This window comes from Branchiostoma belcheri, unplaced genomic scaffold (assembly GCF_001625305.1).
Source record: "Branchiostoma belcheri isolate BF01 breed outbred unplaced genomic scaffold, Haploidv18h27 scaffold95, whole genome shotgun sequence".
In the NCBI taxonomy this organism is placed as follows: domain Eukaryota; kingdom Metazoa; phylum Chordata; class Leptocardii; order Amphioxiformes; family Branchiostomatidae; genus Branchiostoma; species Branchiostoma belcheri.
Window position 1 is genome coordinate 1195242 of NW_017804631.1, and position 19524 is coordinate 1214765.

The following is a 19524-nucleotide window of genomic DNA, read 5'->3' on the forward strand; positions in this document are numbered from 1 at the left end:
GGACCTGTGTTCTTGTTGTCATTTTTTGTCAGGGTTCTGACAGTGAGTAGGCAAACGTGTCAGTCAGTTACTGGCTGTGTATGTGTGAAAGCTGGTATCTAAATTCACAATGTTTCGCTTCTTGTTCGTCACCGTTCTTGTACTTCTATTACAAGGTAAGTTTTACGTCAATAGTTTTTACAAGTCTATGGAAGTGATATCGATGTTCAATAACAAAAGTTTGATTCTCCTCTGTATTTTTGCTAATTATATGGGAGTCAAACAATAAGGCTTGAACATCAGGATTTACAATTAAGAAGTCTTGTCAATCTAAAAAAAATCGTTAACAAATTCGTTTTAAAAACCACGATATCTCTACTTATGTCATACTAAAAGGAGCATCTATTTAGTTATATCCTGAAAGGTCCTTGCAGTTATAAGCTAGTATGAAAGAAGTCGCCACTTTGCTTCTGTTATCACAACTTGGTCAGTATAGATGACGATTTTTTACTTTAAGCTTTGTTCTACAAGTCTAAAGCAGTGGCGTGCTAAGTGCTAACTTCAAAACAGTCCATGCATCCGTTAATGGACAGTTGTCTATAAATTAGATTTAACGATAACGTTTTTGTACGATAACGTAAAATTGAGCAAGCTTTATCATGAAATCAAACGAAATCATGATCAGTATAGGAACCAGGATTTCTCTACCTATGTCATATTAGTCACACTAACGCGAGCGTCAAAATAACATCCTGAAAGATCTTCACAAGCAGAAAATGACTCCCGAATGCACGGTTAACAAAAAGTATGTTAACGTTAGTCATCGATTCGAACTCTACACACTTACTTACTGGGTGCGTCGTGTTGAACAAGTAGACATTTAGTGAATCAAACTAATCGTATTTTTCTGTCAAGTATTCGATGACTAATCTATAGGGCTGACGAATGAAACAGTTTTGCACTCCAAAAGGACTTTAATATCGATCGCAAGTTGTTAACAGGAATTCCTCCACACTTGAATTTTCCGGTTATGATTCATCGGCGAGAACAGTCCACAGCAATGTTACATGGTCTCAAGTCCTCCCCAAAAACTTCACTTATGGATCACAATGTCAACTTTTACAGGCAAAGTTTAACTGTAACACAGTGAACGTCTATTGAGTGTTATGTTCGCATGCATGTATCGGAACCTGTATGTCGGAATGCACTTGTCAAATTGTACGCCGTAGCGACACGAATTGGTGCGAATCACCTCTTGACCCTTACTCCGTTTGGCGTTAAGATCGATTAAAGGAAAGATCGACGGCGCAAGATCGACAGCGTTGAAAATCCTGCTATAGAATTCTATTCTATTCTACATATATTCTGTTCTTGTTCTATTCTGTCCAGTTCTATCATTCTGTTAGTTCTGATCCATTCTGTTCTGTAATGAGTTCTTTTCAGCAATGCATTGCGTGGTAAACAGGATAGGCGTGGTGATAGATGTTACACGTATAGTTAGAGGACTTGTTAAAAATGTATCATTCCAACATTTCTAGATGAAGAAGAAGGAAGGATCAAAAACTTAAAATCTCCCTCATTTTTTTTTAATCGCGATGGCCTTTATAAATTCCAGAAGAAGATCTTTTGGTGACAATAAAGTATTAATGAAATTGGCATGGCAGTACAAATTTTGCCACCGGAAGTTTGGCTAGCGTAAAAAAAAAAGGATACCTGAGTACAAAAACAAAAGCCCAACAAAACGCCTAAAGATACGAAGCCCAAACCTTTGTTTAGAGAGTTGGCCTGTATACCTGGACAGGTCAGCTTAAAGCGGCATCACAAAAGCCCCTTTCGCTCAGGTGTTTCAACCCTGAGATGTAGTAAAACAAGTAGGGCTTACCAAGGCGGGCCCTTCATATTAACGAGTACCAAACACCTGACAATGCCGGTCACTACTTATAACACTTCAAACAAAGTTCCTCCGCACTTCAAGAACGTTGGGTTGTCTTCTAGTGTCTCGGGCGATGTCTTCTTTTCTTCAGAACCTTTGCGGCCACACTTAAGGAAACAGGTGTTCTCGACCTGAAGTTACTTCAAGACAACAAACTAACCCGTGCTTGAACAAAGGTGTATCCGAGTATTTACTGTTATGTGTTAAAGAACAGAATCAGGGCACACAGAGATTCGGGCTAATGAGTAAGCACGTGCAATTTAAAGGGCAAAAAAAAAAACACAAAAAGGTGAGGGTGGTTTCTATTTGTATTTGCGATAAAAGGCACATGTACAGACAACTAAAATGTGATGCCATCTTTCATTAGAAATACGACAATTTAAGGATTTGACTTCAAACATATGTGTACATTATATAGGCACCCAGTTTTTGACCACCAGCAGAAGAATCAGCTGTCATTACTTTTTTGAAAGCTGACAGCAAGATTAGCTACTTGTATATGTAGTAACCTTACAGTGTGGTGCAGATAAAGAACTTACGTTTCTCATTTCTAATTTGCTTTCCAGTGAATTGTAATGGAGGCGAATCAACGACAGATAGCGGGACACAAGCCGGGCCTTCACCGGAGCTTTTCGGGGAACCGACGCCGGTTGGTGAGGCAGAAACGCAAGCTTCGGCAGAGCCCGAGGCTTCTGCTCACCCCGAGACGTCAGTAGAACCCGAAGCAGAGCCAGAGGGAACTTCAGGACCTGAACCAGAGTCCGAGGCTTCAGTAGAATCCAACGCAGAGCCCGAGGGAACTCCGGAACCTGAAACAGAGCCCGAGGGAATCTCAGAGCCAAGGTCAGAGCCCGAAGCATCGACAGAGCCAGGAGTAGAGCCCGAAAATACTTTAGAACCTGAAGCTGAGCCCGAGGCTTCGGTACAGCCCGAGGCGTCTCCAGAAGCAGAGGCAGAGCCCGAGGGAACAGAAGAACCAGGGCCAGAGCCTGAAGCATCGGCAGAACCTGAAGTGGAGCCCAAGGCTTCACCAGAGCCCGAAGCATCGCCAGTGCCAGAAGTAGAGCCAGAGAATACTTCCGAACCTGAAGCGGAACCAGAGGGAACGCCAGAACCAGGGCCAGAGCTAGAAGCGTCGTCAGAGCCTGGAGCAGAGTCCGAGGGAACATCAGAACCAGAGGCGAAGCCCGAAGGATCACCAGAATCCGGAGCAGAGCCTGAGGTAAATTCAGAACCAGAAGCAGAACCTGAAGCATCGTCAATGCCAGAAGTAGAGCCCGAGGGAACGTCAGAACCCGAAGCAGAGTCCGAGTCGTCGTCAGAACCAGAGACTGAGCCTGAAGCATCGGTAGAGCCAGAAGTAGAGCCCGAGGCTTCAGCAGAACCTGCAGCAGAGCCCGAGACTTCACCAGAACCACAGCCCGAGGCGTCATCAGAACCAGAGGTGGAGCCCAATGCATCGGTAGAGCCAGAAGCAGAGCCCGAGGCTTCACCAGAACCACAGCCCGAGGCGTCATCAGAACCAGAGGTGGAGCCCGAGGCTTCACTAGAGTCCGAAGCAGAGTCCGGGGCTTCAGCAGAACCAGAGCCAGAGCCCGAGGCGTCTTCGGAGCCCGAAGCAGAGCCCGAAGGAACACCACAGACTGAGCCCAAAGGGGAATCAGAACCCGAAGCAGTGCCCGAGGGAGAATCGGAACCTGAAGCGGAGCCCGAGGGTGAATCGGAACCCGAGGGAGAATTGGAACCCGAAGTGGAGCCCGAGGGAGAATCGGAACCCGAAGCGGAACCCGAGGGAGAATCCGAACCCGAGGGGGAGTCAGCATCAGGGGCGAATCCGGAAGACCAAAACTCGGACAAAGGACCAACAAAGACACCAGATCAACAGAAAGTCAAAGAAAACACAAAGCCAGACACTTTGACTCCAGGTATGTGAAGTTCTGTGCCATTATAATTATGTTTGCCCCTTTTTGTATTTTCCATTGTTCTTTGTCTAATATATATATAATATTCATTGCATCTATTCTGATGCTTTAGATGGACCACAGAAGCTGTTGGGATTCCAGCTGAGTCTGAACAAGACCTTCAATGAAAACCTGCGGGACCCAGAGGCAACCGAGTACAGGGATCTGGAAAAGCAGTTCATCTTCACAGTAAGTAGTCTCCACAGTAAGTAGTTAAAGATATAAATAGCTGAATCATTTGAAAATATATTTGACTGCTTTTCCACTGCATACACATCATCGTGTACCATTTATTTTTGTTGAATTACAGTTTGTATTAATGTATGATTTGTCCACTCCTATAGTTCACATCCATCTATGAAGGCCTTGCTGGGTTCAAAGAAATCAAAATCATTGGATTCAGGTTGGTAAAAGCAGTTGATAGCCATAGCACATTTAACATTTCGAAAAGGGACATCTTATAGATACATGTATAGACGTAGCAGAGTAATGTAGCACTTGTTCCTCCCACCCTTGTACCTCAGTTATCTAACCCATGTAGGGTGTGAATATGCAATAAAGATCATTGTCATTGTCAAATCATTTTTGAAAAAAACTTTTTCTGCTGCATGACTTGGTAGTACAATAGGAAACTTAAATAGAAAACTTAAAAGTTTTCTATTGTACTACCATGTCATGCTGCACTCATGCGAGTAAGTGGGTGGTATATGGAGGAATTCAGGAACACAATTGAATTACATGTACACCACACAATCCCCTCCAGAGGTCCAATACATTCACGAATAAAACAATTCCTGAGGTCTGTGAACTTGAAGGTTATGAAAAACCTAACTCTATATTCCGAAACTCTGAATTGAACTCTGAGATCTCTCGGATCTATAACTTTGGACGGACTCTATAACTTTGATGTAACTTGAATGCGTCATTCTATTGTATGGGCAGTAGGGGCATTATCATTAGATAGCTTTAAACAATGTCTAGAGTTAGATGTTCAAGGGCTAGGTGTAACAAGTCAATCGGTGTAATATAGCCTGCTGCCGCTGCGCCGCGTGCCTGTGAAGCTGGTGTGTTATGCCAAAAGGCGGTTATAGCGCCTATACAGATAAACAGTCGCTATCTTGTCTGTATTTGTTTTTTTTATGTAACTGTTTCAATAAAAGAAGGCTGAACCTAATGCCTCATATATATTAATAAAATCCCTACAGCGCAGGAAGTGTTGTTGTGGACTACGTTGTCATTTTCGCTGCGGACGAGGCGCCCTCCGATGACGTCATCGCCAGAACCGTCCAGGAGACGATGAGTTTGTTGCTGAGTAACGGGACGGGCGGAGATGACGTCAGCAACCTGGGGGTTACCATGGAAACGGTGGGGACACTGCGGCGGATGCAACTGTCCCAGGAAGGTGTGTGTACTTATATCACTCTCTGTTCTATATCTGAGGGATATAGGAATATAATAGCCCCTTAATAAGGTTATCCAGAAAATAATATGTGTACATATAATATCACTCTCTGTTCCAGGGCCACTCTGTAAAGCAGTGCTATGTCATTGAGTAGTGCTACCCTGGTTAAATAATACAGAAATAATAATAATAATAATCTTTTATCTGTAAACTGGTATACTCACCGTTAACCCGATAGCAAATACCAAGTTAAAACCTCCTTGCTTTACCTTTGTATATCTAAGACTCTGAGTGCTGATGAACTTCATAAAATGGAAATGCCCCTTCTGCCTTTGATTGATTGACTGATTAATAATACTAAAGTAGTTTGGGGGTAATCAAACAATGTTGAACACCTTGATTCAAGCTTGATTAGCCTGAAATTTTGTATAGCCTGTATTGTGGTAGACGTCAATGTAGACTATCATATGTTTTCGTTCACATATCATTGATCATCAACATCTACTGATGATCAAGCAACTAGATTCCTTACACAATGTAATAGGCATCATGTGCATTGCCAGCTCTGCAGGGTCTGAGCAGCAGCACCCTCTGTACCTTGTCATGTGGAACTGCAGCGTCCTGCAAGTTGCGTGATGTGTACGGTACTCTTGTGGCAGAGTGTAGGTGTGACCAGGGCTACTGTCACAACAGCGGCACGTGTGAGTTCCTACAGGGAACAGGACCAGTCTGTCGGTATGTATCTTTTAAAAAAACACAGTTTTCAACAGTGTTCAAACTAAACTAAAAAGTCAGCTACTTTTTTTGTGGCACTCTATAAACACTGCATGGGTCAAGCACCTGCATAGATTTTAAAAACCTATCCAGTTACTTGAGTATCAATTTCTTGTGTATCTGTGGATACCTAACCGCCGACAAGGATCTAAAACAGTTTTTGTGACAAGACAGCTAAAAATTTTGTGCGACCCTACGAATATTGTACAATGGATGGGAGCCATATGTGTAAAGAAAATATCATAGATAATAAGACACATATTATCCTTTCTTGTAGGTGCGGTGCGGACCCCAGCGGGTTCTACAGCGGCCCCAGATGTGAGCTGTACGCGCCGCGCGCTCTGGTGATCCTGGTAGGAGCAGGGGTGGGGGGGCTGCTGGTCCTGCTGACTTCTGTTCTGTCCGTCTGTCTGTGTGTCAAGAATAGGTTGAACCAACTGGACAGGTGTGTGGGTTTGTCTATTTGTTTGTTTGTTTGTTTGTGTGTCAGTGATTGTTTGGATAGTCACAGGCTGCTGTTCCCACTGACGTCTGTCCTGTCCGTCTGTCTGGGCGTGAGGAACAGGCTACACCAACTGGACAGGTGTGTGGGTTTGTTGATCTGTTTGTTTGTGTGTCCATAGTTATTTGGATACAGTAGAGTCATAGGAAGTGAGGGAGAAATGGTGTAACTACAACCCGAACCAGGTTTGCAGGCTGGGAGAAAGTGAATAGCACAATGGACTTGGGGAATGTATGTGCCTGGTAGTGGAATATGCACAATGTTAGTGCCAAATACACAATAATGAATTAAAAAAGGGGAAAGGAGCAAACAGTTTTTCTCAATCTGAACAATAATATTTTACATGTATTATATTCATTTTGTTGCAGTGAGAAAGGGTTCCATCATCAGGATATTTCAGAAGAATTCTCCAGTCTTCAGAACGGCCACGGGACAGACCCTCCCCCAGACTGTGCCTGGAACAACGACCCGCCCAAAATACCTTCAGATCAGGTCTGTTACCATCTCCAGTAGTGCTCATGCATCCTCACAGTCATTCTTTTTGAGGAACTGGAATAATAATAAACATTGAAACAATGAAAAATAGTAATAACTAGAGTTCCACGATCTCATACCTTCGCCAAATGATGTTAGCTTTTATGATTAAAATTATATATTAGTCCCCCTAATTATGCAAATAGGATCCTCAATTGCATGAATTATATCTGTTGATCATATTCTCCACCAAAAGACAGTCTTATCTTAACAAAGAATGCCATGATGACATTTTCTCATAAATTATGCAAATGAGGTCCTTATTTGAATAAGTTATGTTTAATTATGTTCACCTTAACTTAACTTTCAAACACCCCAAGTATAAAATTCCAGGCAGTTACCACTATGCAATTATAATATTTTCTCATTAATTATGCAAATTAAGTCTTCATTTGCATAATCGATATCTGCCTGTGTTTCTCTCATTCTTAATAACATATGTCACAAGCTTGAACTTCCTATTATGGAATACAGCTGATAAATAGAATTTCCTCATTAATTATGCAAATTACATCCATATTTGCATAATTGTAATATCATTATGTCAAGCATCACTCAAGCTACCTACATACCAAAAATCACGATGATCCATCATTCGGTTCTTGAGTTATCCCCCTTTAAACATTTGTCCATTAAACCCCCCTGCAGTTCTAGAGCAAGCAACTAGGGGGCTCAAACTCATGTCACTTTATTCCCAGCACAAGAGCTATCTACCATCTAAATTTCGTCACCCTAGCATGTCTGGATCATGAGATATCAAAACCGGAAGTTCTGCTGCAGTACCATGACAAGCCGCCAGGTGGCCCAAAATCTAATCATTTTGAGGTCTCATCAAGACCTACCCACCTACCAAGTATCAAGACAATCCACCAAGGCCTTCTCAAGTTATCGTGTTGACAGACAGACAGACACACACACACACACACACACACACGAACGCCCCTGAAAACATAACCTTCTTGGCGAAGGTAAAAATTGTTTAGAGTTAACACTTTTGATCCAACATGAAAAGTTCTCTCACCTAGAGCTTTCGACCAGTCACTCTGGTCTTCCTCAGTAGACTGACCCAGTGAGGCTTGTTACGTGGCTTCTTTGAAGTGTGATGTCAACTAAGGCTTGTTACGTGGCTTCTTTGAAGTGTGATGTCAACTACTCAGTCTACTGAGGAAGACCAGAGTGTCACTGGTCCAAAGCTCTAGGCGAGAGAACTTTTTGTGTTGGATCTAAAGTTTTAACTCTAAACATGGAAATTAACCAACACAGATGACCTTTCATGATAGAATAATAAAAATTGCTTAACAGAATTCATAACATTTTCTTGTTTTACCATTAAGATTGTTGTACCTATTCATTCATATGTGCATACTTCAGAGGAACATTTAAATAAAAAAACTAAGGCCACAAAATTATATTGTATGTTTTTCAGGAGTTCAAGCTACCAAGGCCATCAGTGACCACCAACTTTGACTAGAAAACCTGGAATGCCCATTGCTGGATAAAGCAGTAAAATGCAACAAGTGACAAACTTTTATCGCCCAATAATATATAGCAGAAGATAGACTGTTTGTTTTCATAATTTATATATCAGTAAATATTTAGTTTACTGTTTTATACATTGTTGATTAGACTGTAGTTATAATGTTCAGAGTTGTATATGGATACCAAAAGCATGTCAGCGTTTCAGTATGAAATAGAATATAGATTTTGCACAAATAAACCAATAGACCAAACTGCGTCTATGTCTTGTCATTTGTGGTACAACTACATTGTACCTGAATCTCTACACAACTTATATCTGGCAATAGAAAGCGCTCATTCAAAACGTTTACAGCAATGGGAATAAATAAATCATCACAGAAGGTCACCTTCAAAAGCAAATATTTATACACCAGCCTTCTAATACTCCCCCAACTTATAATGCTAAAAACTTTGGTTCTAATTTGCCCCCCTCCCCACATTTCAAAATTGTTTTGGATTATTTCAGAAGCGATCCCTCACCTGTTTTAGAAGTAGATTCTGGGTTTTCCACATCATACGTATGTACCTCTCTTGTTGTAAGGAACGATTTTAAATCTTGGAACTCTGTGACCCAACTAGAGAGGGAGAAAGGTAAAACTCCAGACAAATGGCGGAACGTTCTAATCTCGTACCCAGGTTCCCATACGACTTGTGGATAAGTGTGGATAGCTTCTCAGTAGGTGCCCTGGGTACGAGACTATCTAAGTACTAGGGACCCCCCGTTTCAGCACCAAGGACATCGCCAGTGGACGCAGCGCCGCTGTATTTTGGCTGCGGCTGACATCTGTCCTGAGGCTCGGAGCGGTGCGGGGATGACATGAAAAGCTTGGGGAGGCTTTCCGATGTTCCACACACATGCTGTGATGTTTTGGTATGGATGGGGAGGTGTTAGGGAGACCGAATAACGCTAATGCATGGAAATGTACAGTATAGGTTAGGGACCGCCCATTTCAGCACCAAGGACATCGCCCGTTGACCACCACCCCTGTACTCCGGCCGCGGCTGAGAGCTCTACCGAAGCTTGGAGCGGTGCGGTAATGTCGTATATATAATGACACATACTTCTCTAGCCCACGAAGATCAAACTTAGAAGATATATAGTACCTATCTTTTACCAATCCATATCCAAAGCTCTCCGTATGTTGTCAAAGGAAGACAGTGGGAACAGCCATGCACATTTGCACCTCTGTGATGTATTTAGTGTCTTTCTTGGAAACATATGGTCTTAGTTACAAGTCAGTTTGATTTATTGTGAGAGTAAATAGCAATAACAAGTGCATGCATATGAAATAACCTTTGCTCCTTGTTAACCTTAGACACAGAAAAAAGATTTACCCAAAGAGATTTTATACGTTTATAACGTTCTGTACAAAGGCAATGAACAGTATTGGATAGTTACCACAAGTATTTTTCCAGAAATTCATACTTTTCCTTGTCGAGAGGAGGGTCAAATGCCTTGAGTATCTCTAACAATTTCTCCACTGTAGCATTAGAACCCTCCTTGGATTTCCATCGCATAAGCATATCAAATATTTTTCTTTCGACAATCCTGTTATCCTCTTTACATTGAAATACATCATTTGCAGTAAGCCCGAGATCAATGGCCAAAGACTCCCACTCCGCTCCCAGTTTCTTAGCCAAAGTATCAAGCTGTTTCTCAGTAACAACATGCCCCATGTTAGCTATAGCGTTTTCCTGAACGGTCTCCTTCTGAGAAGGCCTCTGGGTCTCACGTGTTGATAACGGTTGACTCGGAAGACTACACGATGGGGGACCAAGCCCGGTAGCGCCAGGAGCAGCCATTGGCTCACGTGTGGCTTGTTGTATGCCTTTTGGAATAAAAGAAGAAAAAAAAAAGATGTAACCTAATTCAAGATCCAAGATCATACAAAAATGTATACCCTTTCATTAGAAAGGGTATAAATTTGTGTATAGATTTTGGTATCTCTCAGCATAAAACAGAAACAGTATGATATGTTTTGAGGCAAAGGAATATATTTTCAATCCTAAGTATTGTATAGCATTGCACACAAGAGATATAAAATGGACGCTGTACATACTGTATTCTGGTTCTGTCTGAGGTGACGCGGCACCCGGGAGTGTGGATGAAGGAACCCTATCATCGGTGTCGACATCTGCCTGCGTCTCACTCTCTGTAGTACCGTCCTCGTCGGGCGAGTTGATAGGCACATATCCTCTCCTCGCCTTGCACCGCCGCCCCAGAATTACAATGGTACTAACTATAACTATAACTATACCACAACCAATACCAATTATCCAGCACAATTTGTGTCTGCACCAGAAGTCTGATATATCTACATCTCTAATGTCAGTATCTTTCGACGAGTTGTGACATTTTACTCCTACCCATACGTTTGGGTTCAGTTTCACTTGTTCTTGTAACCACTTAATGTTACAGGTGCAGTTAAACCTATTGTCAGTACAGTCACATATATCAGTGTTCAGCAAAATACCGCCACAGTCACAGTTAAACGGGTTATCTCCTAAATCCACGTACTTCAGTTGTTCTGCTATCGACCCAAACAACTTGGGGGAGATATCCGTCAAGTAATTTCCTTTCAGTTCCACTTGATTAAGGTGTTTAAACACTTCTAGTGTTCCTTTGATATGGTGGATTTTATTATTCGACAGGACCAAGCCCTCTAGCCGGGACAAGTTATGCAGTTCAGTAAGGTCTAGTTCAGGCAAGTTGTAGTTGATAAGTGTCAGGTCTGAAGAATTGGTCGGTAGACCCACAGGTAGTGCCGTGGAATCATGGCCGTCACAGTGCACGATCAGGTTCTCTGTACAACTGCAGTTCCCGGGACAGTCTTGCCCGAATGACGACACACACTCGGCGACGACAGACAAGGTCAAAAAACAGAGCGCCCCTGATATCCCTGATTTAGTTGCCATTGTTTGGAACATATCACTGACCTCTGTAGAAACAAGACCAAAGACTGTTAAGTAAGCCTCAATTCATCAATAGAAAGTATAAGGTAGGTAGTTTAGGCAGAGTTGTATCTTTGTCTAGCAAAATTCCCTTGATCTCTACCGCATGTAATGCGCGTTGTTTAGTCCAATTCTCAAAGTTTGTGCAAGCATACCCCCCCCCCCAAAAAAAACTCATATTGGCATGAGTACATGTATATGGGGGCTGTGAGGTCCTCAATAGCATGTATTCCAACAGAAACTTCAGAAACTTTCTACCGTTTTGTTGTGATTATACGAACCCACGTCGTAGACGCACAGTCCCAAATATATGCCCTATTGGCCCCTGTTAACGTTGGATAGCTATGACCACGTGACATTTAGAAGTATTGTGGACACCTTACCTGGTGTAAGTCAGTGTACACCGTAGTTACTGCTCAGACCAAGGACGATTATGCCCTTGCTAAGTCACAGACGACCACAAAATCCACAGTTACTAGTGAACGGAACTATATAGGGTGGCGCCTATGGTGTATCCACTGGCAAAATCAAGAGGTCGTGTGAAAAGTCCCTTTCATGACTCAGAATGTTTTTAGTTGCTTAGTCATGGTTAACGTGTCCATGTTTGACTTTGAAATCTATAAATCTGTATCGATCAGATTAGTCGATGGTATGATAATATGAAAAAAATGGACATTTTCTAGCCATTTTTGTCATCTTAACTGCCAACTTCCACGTGCCCCCCCCCCCGAAAATACAGAATTTGAAGTTTGAAATGCCCAATCTGCTTTCGTTAATAATTGATTAACCCTATATACCAATCTGTACGGGCATAATAGTGGCATTCATTCAACTTCTAAGAATGCCACTAGGTACAAGGGACAGTATTGCAGAGCAAAGTACATGGACCTAACACAATGGATACTATGTCAACAAGGCTTTACAAAGTCAGCACCTGTCAAATGTAGCCAATTGCACGCCTCTATTCAGACGACTTCAGGCGAATAAAAAAATCAATTGTGTGCATGGCGTAATCATAAAAAGTCTTATATCTATCAAACACCTTAGATAAATGTATCCTCACCAAACATAACAACGAGGAAGATGCTATCGACATGGTACTTCACAGCTAACTCTCTAACAACTCCCTGGCTATTTTAGCTTGACCTTAAAACATGTAAAGACCACTTGTCCTTCGTTAAAACAAGAGACAAAGGCCCCTTGGAGTTAGGACACTCACAACAAAGGCTGGTTGAAGAATTTCTGCTCACTTATCTGTTCATTAGGATTCATTTTTCTAGAATCATATATTATGATAACGACACAATGGGTAGACTTTCCCATGAAACTTTGGTAGGCCGTGCTTGGGGCAAATGTTTGCCCCTTGTACCTTGACCATTGATTAAGCACACTCCGTGAATAGATCATTTGTTAAAGACCTGTGGTTTGTTTTTTCATCGCGATTTTATGTTTGCTGGATAATCGTCGAAGGTAAAATTATCATGGAGGAGAAAAAAAGGCAAGAGGAGCATGCCGTTGGTCCTGAAGCCCCTCGCACATGTAAAGAAAATTTGCTGCGTATCCTTAAAGGACTGTTCTTTTGTGTTGTGGTATTTTTCGTGGTATTTTTCGTGTATCGCCATGCAACGCTTGAGTGTGAGAACGCGCAATTGTCAAAAACATCGCTGAAGACAGAAAGGGAGAACGCGCGGTTGTCTGAAAGGCTACTGGAGGTGGAGAGAAAGCTGCAAGAACTGGACAAAATGGTACAAACTCTGTGGAACGAGGAGGAACATTACGCTGACGATGTACTTGTGCAGAGTAATAAGGTGAGATCATTCGTTATTCTTAGTACTCTTATATGTCAGCTCTAACAATTGAAGTGTTTGGGTTTTCCAACACTGAGGTTCTCTAAAGGAAAAACCATTATAGCATATGGCCAGAATCTTGCCTTGTCGCAAACTTGATAATATAGTTATCAAACAGACCTCTGTTGTTATGTATGCCTGTCTTTCTAAGAGGTCAAGGGCAATGAATGATGGCAATAGGGGCTATTTAGGACCTTTATTTGCTATATTTGAATGGAACGTATTAAGGTAGGGTAAAAAGACGCCTCACCCATAAAACGAAACACTGGAAAAAGAAAGAAGACAGGATGGGATAATTGAATGGTAGCATAGGAGCTATATGAGACTATATGAGCCTATCCGACAACACGCACCCACAATAAACCTCTGTTTACCGCAACACATCTATCCATCTAGAAACCTACAAAACTAAATATTTAGACGTATAAGGTCTTTTTTAGTCAACTCGATCACTTTGCCTTCCTACAGTTCCGGAGTGATGTTGACTTTAAAGCTAACTATCCAGATATGAAGTGAACATGTTGCTAAACACTTCGATATCTGATGCAAATACATACATACATTAGCTATAATCTACCACATGATTGACACCTTGCCGCATGCAGAGCGCCCTTAGTGACCTCTTATCATTGAGCAAACCCCCATACAGCGTCCCTTTGATGCAAACTTTGAAAACATGTTGACTTATCCCACACATTGTTGGGTCGATATTTCAGCATTCGGCACAATATTTGACCTCACACTGTTATTGTCTTCCTGATTCTACCAGATATTATTAGATATATTTCTGCTGTATGGCCCTGATCCATGGAACTAATGGCATTTCAATCATATTGAAGATGGAACGAAGGCCTAAAACTCTAAGGAAGGAATATCGGTTCACATTTTCTGAAATACAATAACACAAAGGAGTGGAGGCATAGAAAAAAGTGTCTATCCTTACCAATAACATTATATGACTGTAGAGATGCAGTGTAGCAAGATAGATAGTGAACGTTATATTCGTTGTATGTATTTGTCAGGTGGACGGCATGGATGGAATGACAGTCTTCAAAAGAATGAAACGAGAAACATGGCAAGAAGAAGAGAAAGGTACAATTTAGTTGTTTATCATGCTTTAACATCACTACATATGAAGAGCCTTAGTATTAGCTCAAACAGCGCAACAATCAGTGAGCAGAAAGTACAATATGCTGTCAGTACCTCACATTGTGCACAATATTTCTATTACATTGTCTTTCCATTGTTTTCTCACAACAGGTGGCCGTCCTAACGTTGACGAGAAATCTGAACTTCACAGGGTGAGTTAATCTGTTGATATAAGCAAGCATCTTGTCGATGTTGTTTAATGTTCTTAGAACTGTAACAACGTTTGGAGAAGTGCATTTTTAAGATTAACTTCAGAGTACATGTAGTGGGACATGGATTTGGTGGAAAATAATCAAACCTGTTGTTGTTTATGACATTCTAATCTGTCTATCTTTTCCATTTTAGGATGTGATAGCGGTACATGTTGAGGGGCGCGCAGGTGAGTTTAAAGTCAGTAACAGCGTTTCACAGTCGCACTGGAATTGTCTTTCAGTCTACCTGTAAATACTTGTCTACTTCGCAGTCGAACAAAGTTTTTGACTGTCAAAACTATGACCAAAATCTACCACTATCTCTAGTGATGCAATTCTGAAATAATTTTTATTAATACGTGTCGGAGCCTTATCTTGTCTGGTGAAGATCAGAGTTAGAAGCAGGCTAAGTATTTAACCTCTCGGCGTTTGCTAGCAACTGACTAAAGCTTTCAAAGTATCTTAAGGTTTAGAGCGTTTAAAAGAAAATCATGGAACACCAGCATTCCTTGTTATTAGAACTTGACATAGATGACATGAGTATAACCGAAGATGCGTTTTGTGCATATTCTACAGACGGGCAGACGTCATGCGATGTAGCAAATAGCTTCCAGATTGAAGGTAAGTTTTGATCCAATATTCTTGTTTTATCTTGGCTCTTGTATCATGCGTTGAAAGGGAACTGGGTACAGTGAATATGATATGAAAACTTGAGTGGGAATTTGATTTTGCCTACTCGTTGATAAGGTGCACACCAATGATGAACAACAGAACTATTTGAAACAAGCCACCAGGGGGCACAAAATCTAATTGTATGCATGTCGATGTCTTATTAAGCTTACCCACCTACCAAATGTCAACTTGAACATACTCAATGTAAGCATTCTTGCAGACCACTGAATATTCCCTAAATTTAACTAGCACCTTGAATTAAATATCTTGTTTCTCACATAACAAGAGGGGCATGACATCATAACCAAGTGGCACCCCCTCCGCTATCCGGATGAGGGATTTACGCTAGAAGACGGAATCCTCACGGTGGAAAAGACAGGTCTCTACTTCATCTATAGTCAGGTTCGTTTTTATCATTTTACAGTAGGGTTTTATTGTATTGAATACCAGCCAGATATTCTGTATATTAGTATAGAGAGAGATCTAAATATATGTTCTAGATATCATATTTTACCAAATAACCTTTTTACATTTTTAATCAAGTGCAACAGATTTCAAGAGACTGCATTAACAAACAACTGAATATATCTTGATTTGAATATATGCAACTCCCACAATGAAGAAAAGGGTAAATATATGGCCTGGTTTGTTATTAGAAAATATACCAAAACTGATAATTAGTCCCACTCAGTTGTACATAAGGCCCTGTTGTCTTTAAGTTAATAATTAGGATGTTATGTTTTTTTGCTCATTGTACAGTTGTCGTGCAATAAAGTTCTTTCATGATGTTGGCCTGGCTCCCATCCTTATCAGTAATCCTACTAGAATGGTACCAGTCTAGAATGTCGTGTGCTCACAATACCCAAAATCGTACTTTCCAGATACTTTACTTGGAGGATCCTGATGCTGACCTGGCGACAACGCATTCCGTCGTCGTGAACGAGGAAGAAGTTTTTCTGACCTGTATGAACTCCATGGTGGGCGTCCCACCGTGGCACACATGTTACACGGCAGGTGTCCGTGCACTAGAGGCTAACAGTGCTATCCACATAAGCATGAAATGCGATGGCTGCTGCATTTCTTTGAGCAGCGATGCCACATTCTTCGGTGCCATTTTGCTCAAGGAATACGAAGAGGCTCCATTGCCGATGAAATTTCAATTTACGGACATATTTTTTCCGAATGAATCAAGAGATTAAGCGTGAAGTCAAATAGTTGACAAATTTGAATGATGCCCTTTTGCTGTTTTCGAAGCGGTGACGGGATGCATTTCTCAGTTTGTCTTTTCATAGAAGGTGAAATGTTCCAATGTTACCAGCCAAGAAAAAGCAATGAGACTACAACCGAATTCAATCGGCTATGTCGAAAATGTTTCAAAAGAGATATTTGGTAAAAGTTGTATAAGAAATAAGTGACATGAATGACATGCCAACTTGGATGAAAATACAAGTTACAACACTGCCATGTACAAACTGCCACCTTCACATATCTAATATATGATCGCGTAACCCAAGGCGACTCTAAGCTTTTACTGTGGCAACGTAAATATGCAGCAGCGGCTATTTACATTGTCAATTATTAGGCAACATATTGCCTAGCAGGTTTAACGCGCAACTGTTAAGTGTAATTTCAATGGTGAGATACGATCTTGTTTTTCATAAGAGAGATATTTGCTTTTTACAGATGATTGCCACTAATGGTGCTTAGTTTGTCTTTGCGTCAAAATATTTGAATAGTACGAAATGTATCAAGATATGTGATGATATCAGTTGGTGAACTAATGCTCTCGCTTTGAAGTTAGTAAACGAAGCCTTATCTCATTTATCTTTAATTTGCACGTATGTGTGTTTCTTAGCGTTGTTTACTTCATGATATTCAAAAGTACCTTTTTACTATGTTTCTGAACAATTCAATGCCAACCAACGATCACAATTATAACACCAATGCAATTAGAGTAATAATGTAATAGTGTAAGTAACAATATCAAGACATTATGCAAACAAATAAAGCCGCTTTATTCCAAAAATTCATTTTGTGTGGTTGACGAACTTATAGAATGTTTAAAGCATTAACTTTATTTTTTAAAGAATTTTAGATAAATAGGTCATCGTAATAATTACACTTAAAATCCGCTGAAGGAACATCAAGAAACCGTTTACCACTGAGATGGGGAGGGTTTGCACAATAAACATTGTTTCCCAGGAGCTCTGTGTTATTCACAGCCTCCCGAAGCCACTTAAGATGACAGTCACAATTTAAAGGGTTATCAGACATCTCTGCCAACCTTAATTTCTGAAGTAAGTTGCCAAAAACTGTCTCCTTGACAGTTTGTATCATATTCGTCGACATGTCAACCTGATTGAGATTACTAAAGTATTTTAAGGATCCCTTTATAACAGAGATGTCATTATTAGACACACTCAATCCCTCAAGCTTTGTCAAGTTGTACAAATGTGTCAGTTTGAGTTTCGTCAAGGAATTGTAGGCGACGTTCAAGTAGGTCGTGTTTAAAGGCAGTCCTGTTGGCAATGCTGTAAGATTCTGTCCCTTACAGTCGACAACGGCTCCTCCTGCGATGTCTTCGCACGTACAGTTCCTGGGACAACGCGTGAGTGAGGTGGAAGACGTTGTTGTCGGTACAGGTGAACAGACTACAGGAAGGAGAAGGCACAGCCACAGGATGGCAGCGAATCCAATCTTCTTGCGCATTGCGAAGGCATGGAGCTAGGAAGGGGGTTAAAAGTAAAATGTGAGCTCTTTATTATTACGATTGTTAATTATTTGACACATGAAAAAAGATCATTTAGGAACAACACTAGAAAAACAGGGAAGGCCAGCAACATTGTAGTTTTTATTGGGGGGGGGGCTTCCCAAAACAGAGAAAAAACTATAAAAAGTATACAAATTATAACAATTACAATTGATTATGACAAACACAATTATCATTTGATGGTAAAATAAATGATTCCCTCAAAGGGTGAGGTTGCAATTGTAGCCTTCTTTTTTTGTATTGTATTATACAAATTGTATAGTGCAGATATATATAGTCTACAATTTCGCACATATCTCTGTCAGCTCTTTCATACTTAACACGGTTTAACTTAAGAGATAAATTTTAATGATTGTGCATCTTGGTCACAATCCTCCAGAATTCCTTCACGTTTTTGGGTCAGACATGTCGATACTGTTGTTTGTCTGACGCAAGTTATGAAAAGATAACATTGTATTCGGCTGTATCTACAGATCTATCGACCGTGCATTCTATTCGTAATGTTATGACCCCGTATAGATTTACAATGCTAATGCAAAGAACCGGACGACATACTGTGGACACGGTGCTTTCCAAGTATTCTCCACACTCATTCAGACATTGAGCAACATATATATCTACCATAATTCCATGCCGAAGCGAGGGTTTAATGCATCAGAACTTACCTTCAGCTAAGTCAACGGGACGTTTGCGAATAAGCCCAGGATAGCCAGGAATGCCTCAGAGCTTAGAGTGCGTCCTGTCAATACGCCGACTCGCCGAGCACACAAGCGCGTTCAACCTTGACCCTTTGTAACACAGAAGGCCAAAAGGCGATACGATGGTTCGTGCCTAGTTTGCTGTGTTTTTAGCGAATTAAAATGAAGCAAACACGAGCGTGAGATATTTCTCTCTCTGGAAAGCTGAGGTCTTACGTTCGGACCTATCATTGGACCAACCCTACCCCACTGGCTCTGACATCAACAGCATGACATTATTTTGTTTCCTAATTAGAACGCCAAAGCACAAGACGAATAGATGCACGGATTAACCTTTATATAATAAGGTTTATTAGCAAGTCATTGCTCGAGGGCTAATTGCCACACGAACCACTGTATACAAAAACAGTAAACAGACAATGTTGACAAGTGGAACAAGTGACTATTCTAAAGAACTGCCACGGAATACAATCTAAACTTTTTCGGATGTGACGTATTGCGTAGGATGTCGATAGCACAGTATCCGATTTTGCGCTTTACTTAACTTTCCCACCAGTCTTTTCTACGTACAGAGCACAACGGTTTGAGCTTGCTAATATTGTCACTGTTAACTTAACCCATCAACCGCTACCCACCTCTATA

The 19524-nt window shown here is 41.1% G+C and overlaps 4 protein-coding genes across 4 annotated transcripts; 3 read left to right on the forward strand and 1 right to left on the reverse strand.

Moving 5' to 3' along the window:
- The first annotated feature begins 39 nt into the window (after window positions 1–39).
- On the forward strand, window positions 40–4346 carry LOC109461673 (retinitis pigmentosa 1-like 1 protein). Its single transcript, XM_019758054.1, has 3 exons — window positions 40–155; window positions 2479–3837; window positions 3947–4346. The coding sequence occupies exons 1-3, from the start codon at window positions 110–112 to the stop codon at window positions 4084–4086; spliced, it is 1545 nt and encodes a 514-aa protein (XP_019613613.1). The 5' UTR covers window positions 40–109; the 3' UTR covers window positions 4087–4346.
- An 817-nt stretch (window positions 4347–5163) lies between these two features.
- LOC109461714 (chondroitin sulfate proteoglycan 5-like) lies at window positions 5164–8794 on the forward strand. Its single transcript, XM_019758102.1, has 5 exons — window positions 5164–5275; window positions 5839–6010; window positions 6327–6494; window positions 6920–7043; window positions 8512–8794. The coding sequence occupies exons 1-5, from the start codon at window positions 5170–5172 to the stop codon at window positions 8554–8556; spliced, it is 615 nt and encodes a 204-aa protein (XP_019613661.1). The 5' UTR covers window positions 5164–5169; the 3' UTR covers window positions 8557–8794.
- Window positions 8795–12961: 4167 nt separating this feature from the next.
- On the forward strand, window positions 12962–17421 carry LOC109461674. The gene is made up of 7 exons (XM_019758055.1): window positions 12962–13363; window positions 14425–14494; window positions 14663–14703; window positions 14897–14930; window positions 15319–15363; window positions 15701–15816; window positions 16296–17421. The coding sequence occupies exons 1-7, from the start codon at window positions 13037–13039 to the stop codon at window positions 16611–16613; spliced, it is 951 nt and encodes a 316-aa protein (XP_019613614.1). The 5' UTR covers window positions 12962–13036; the 3' UTR covers window positions 16614–17421.
- On the reverse strand, window positions 17418–18971 carry LOC109461686 (slit homolog 3 protein-like). The gene is made up of 2 exons (XM_019758068.1): window positions 18850–18971; window positions 17418–18138 (listed from the first exon to the last, which is right to left on the reverse strand). The coding sequence occupies exon 2, from the start codon at window positions 18121–18123 to the stop codon at window positions 17506–17508; it is 618 nt and encodes a 205-aa protein (XP_019613627.1). The 5' UTR covers window positions 18124–18138; window positions 18850–18971; the 3' UTR covers window positions 17418–17505.
- Between the last annotated feature and the right edge of the window lie 553 nt (window positions 18972–19524).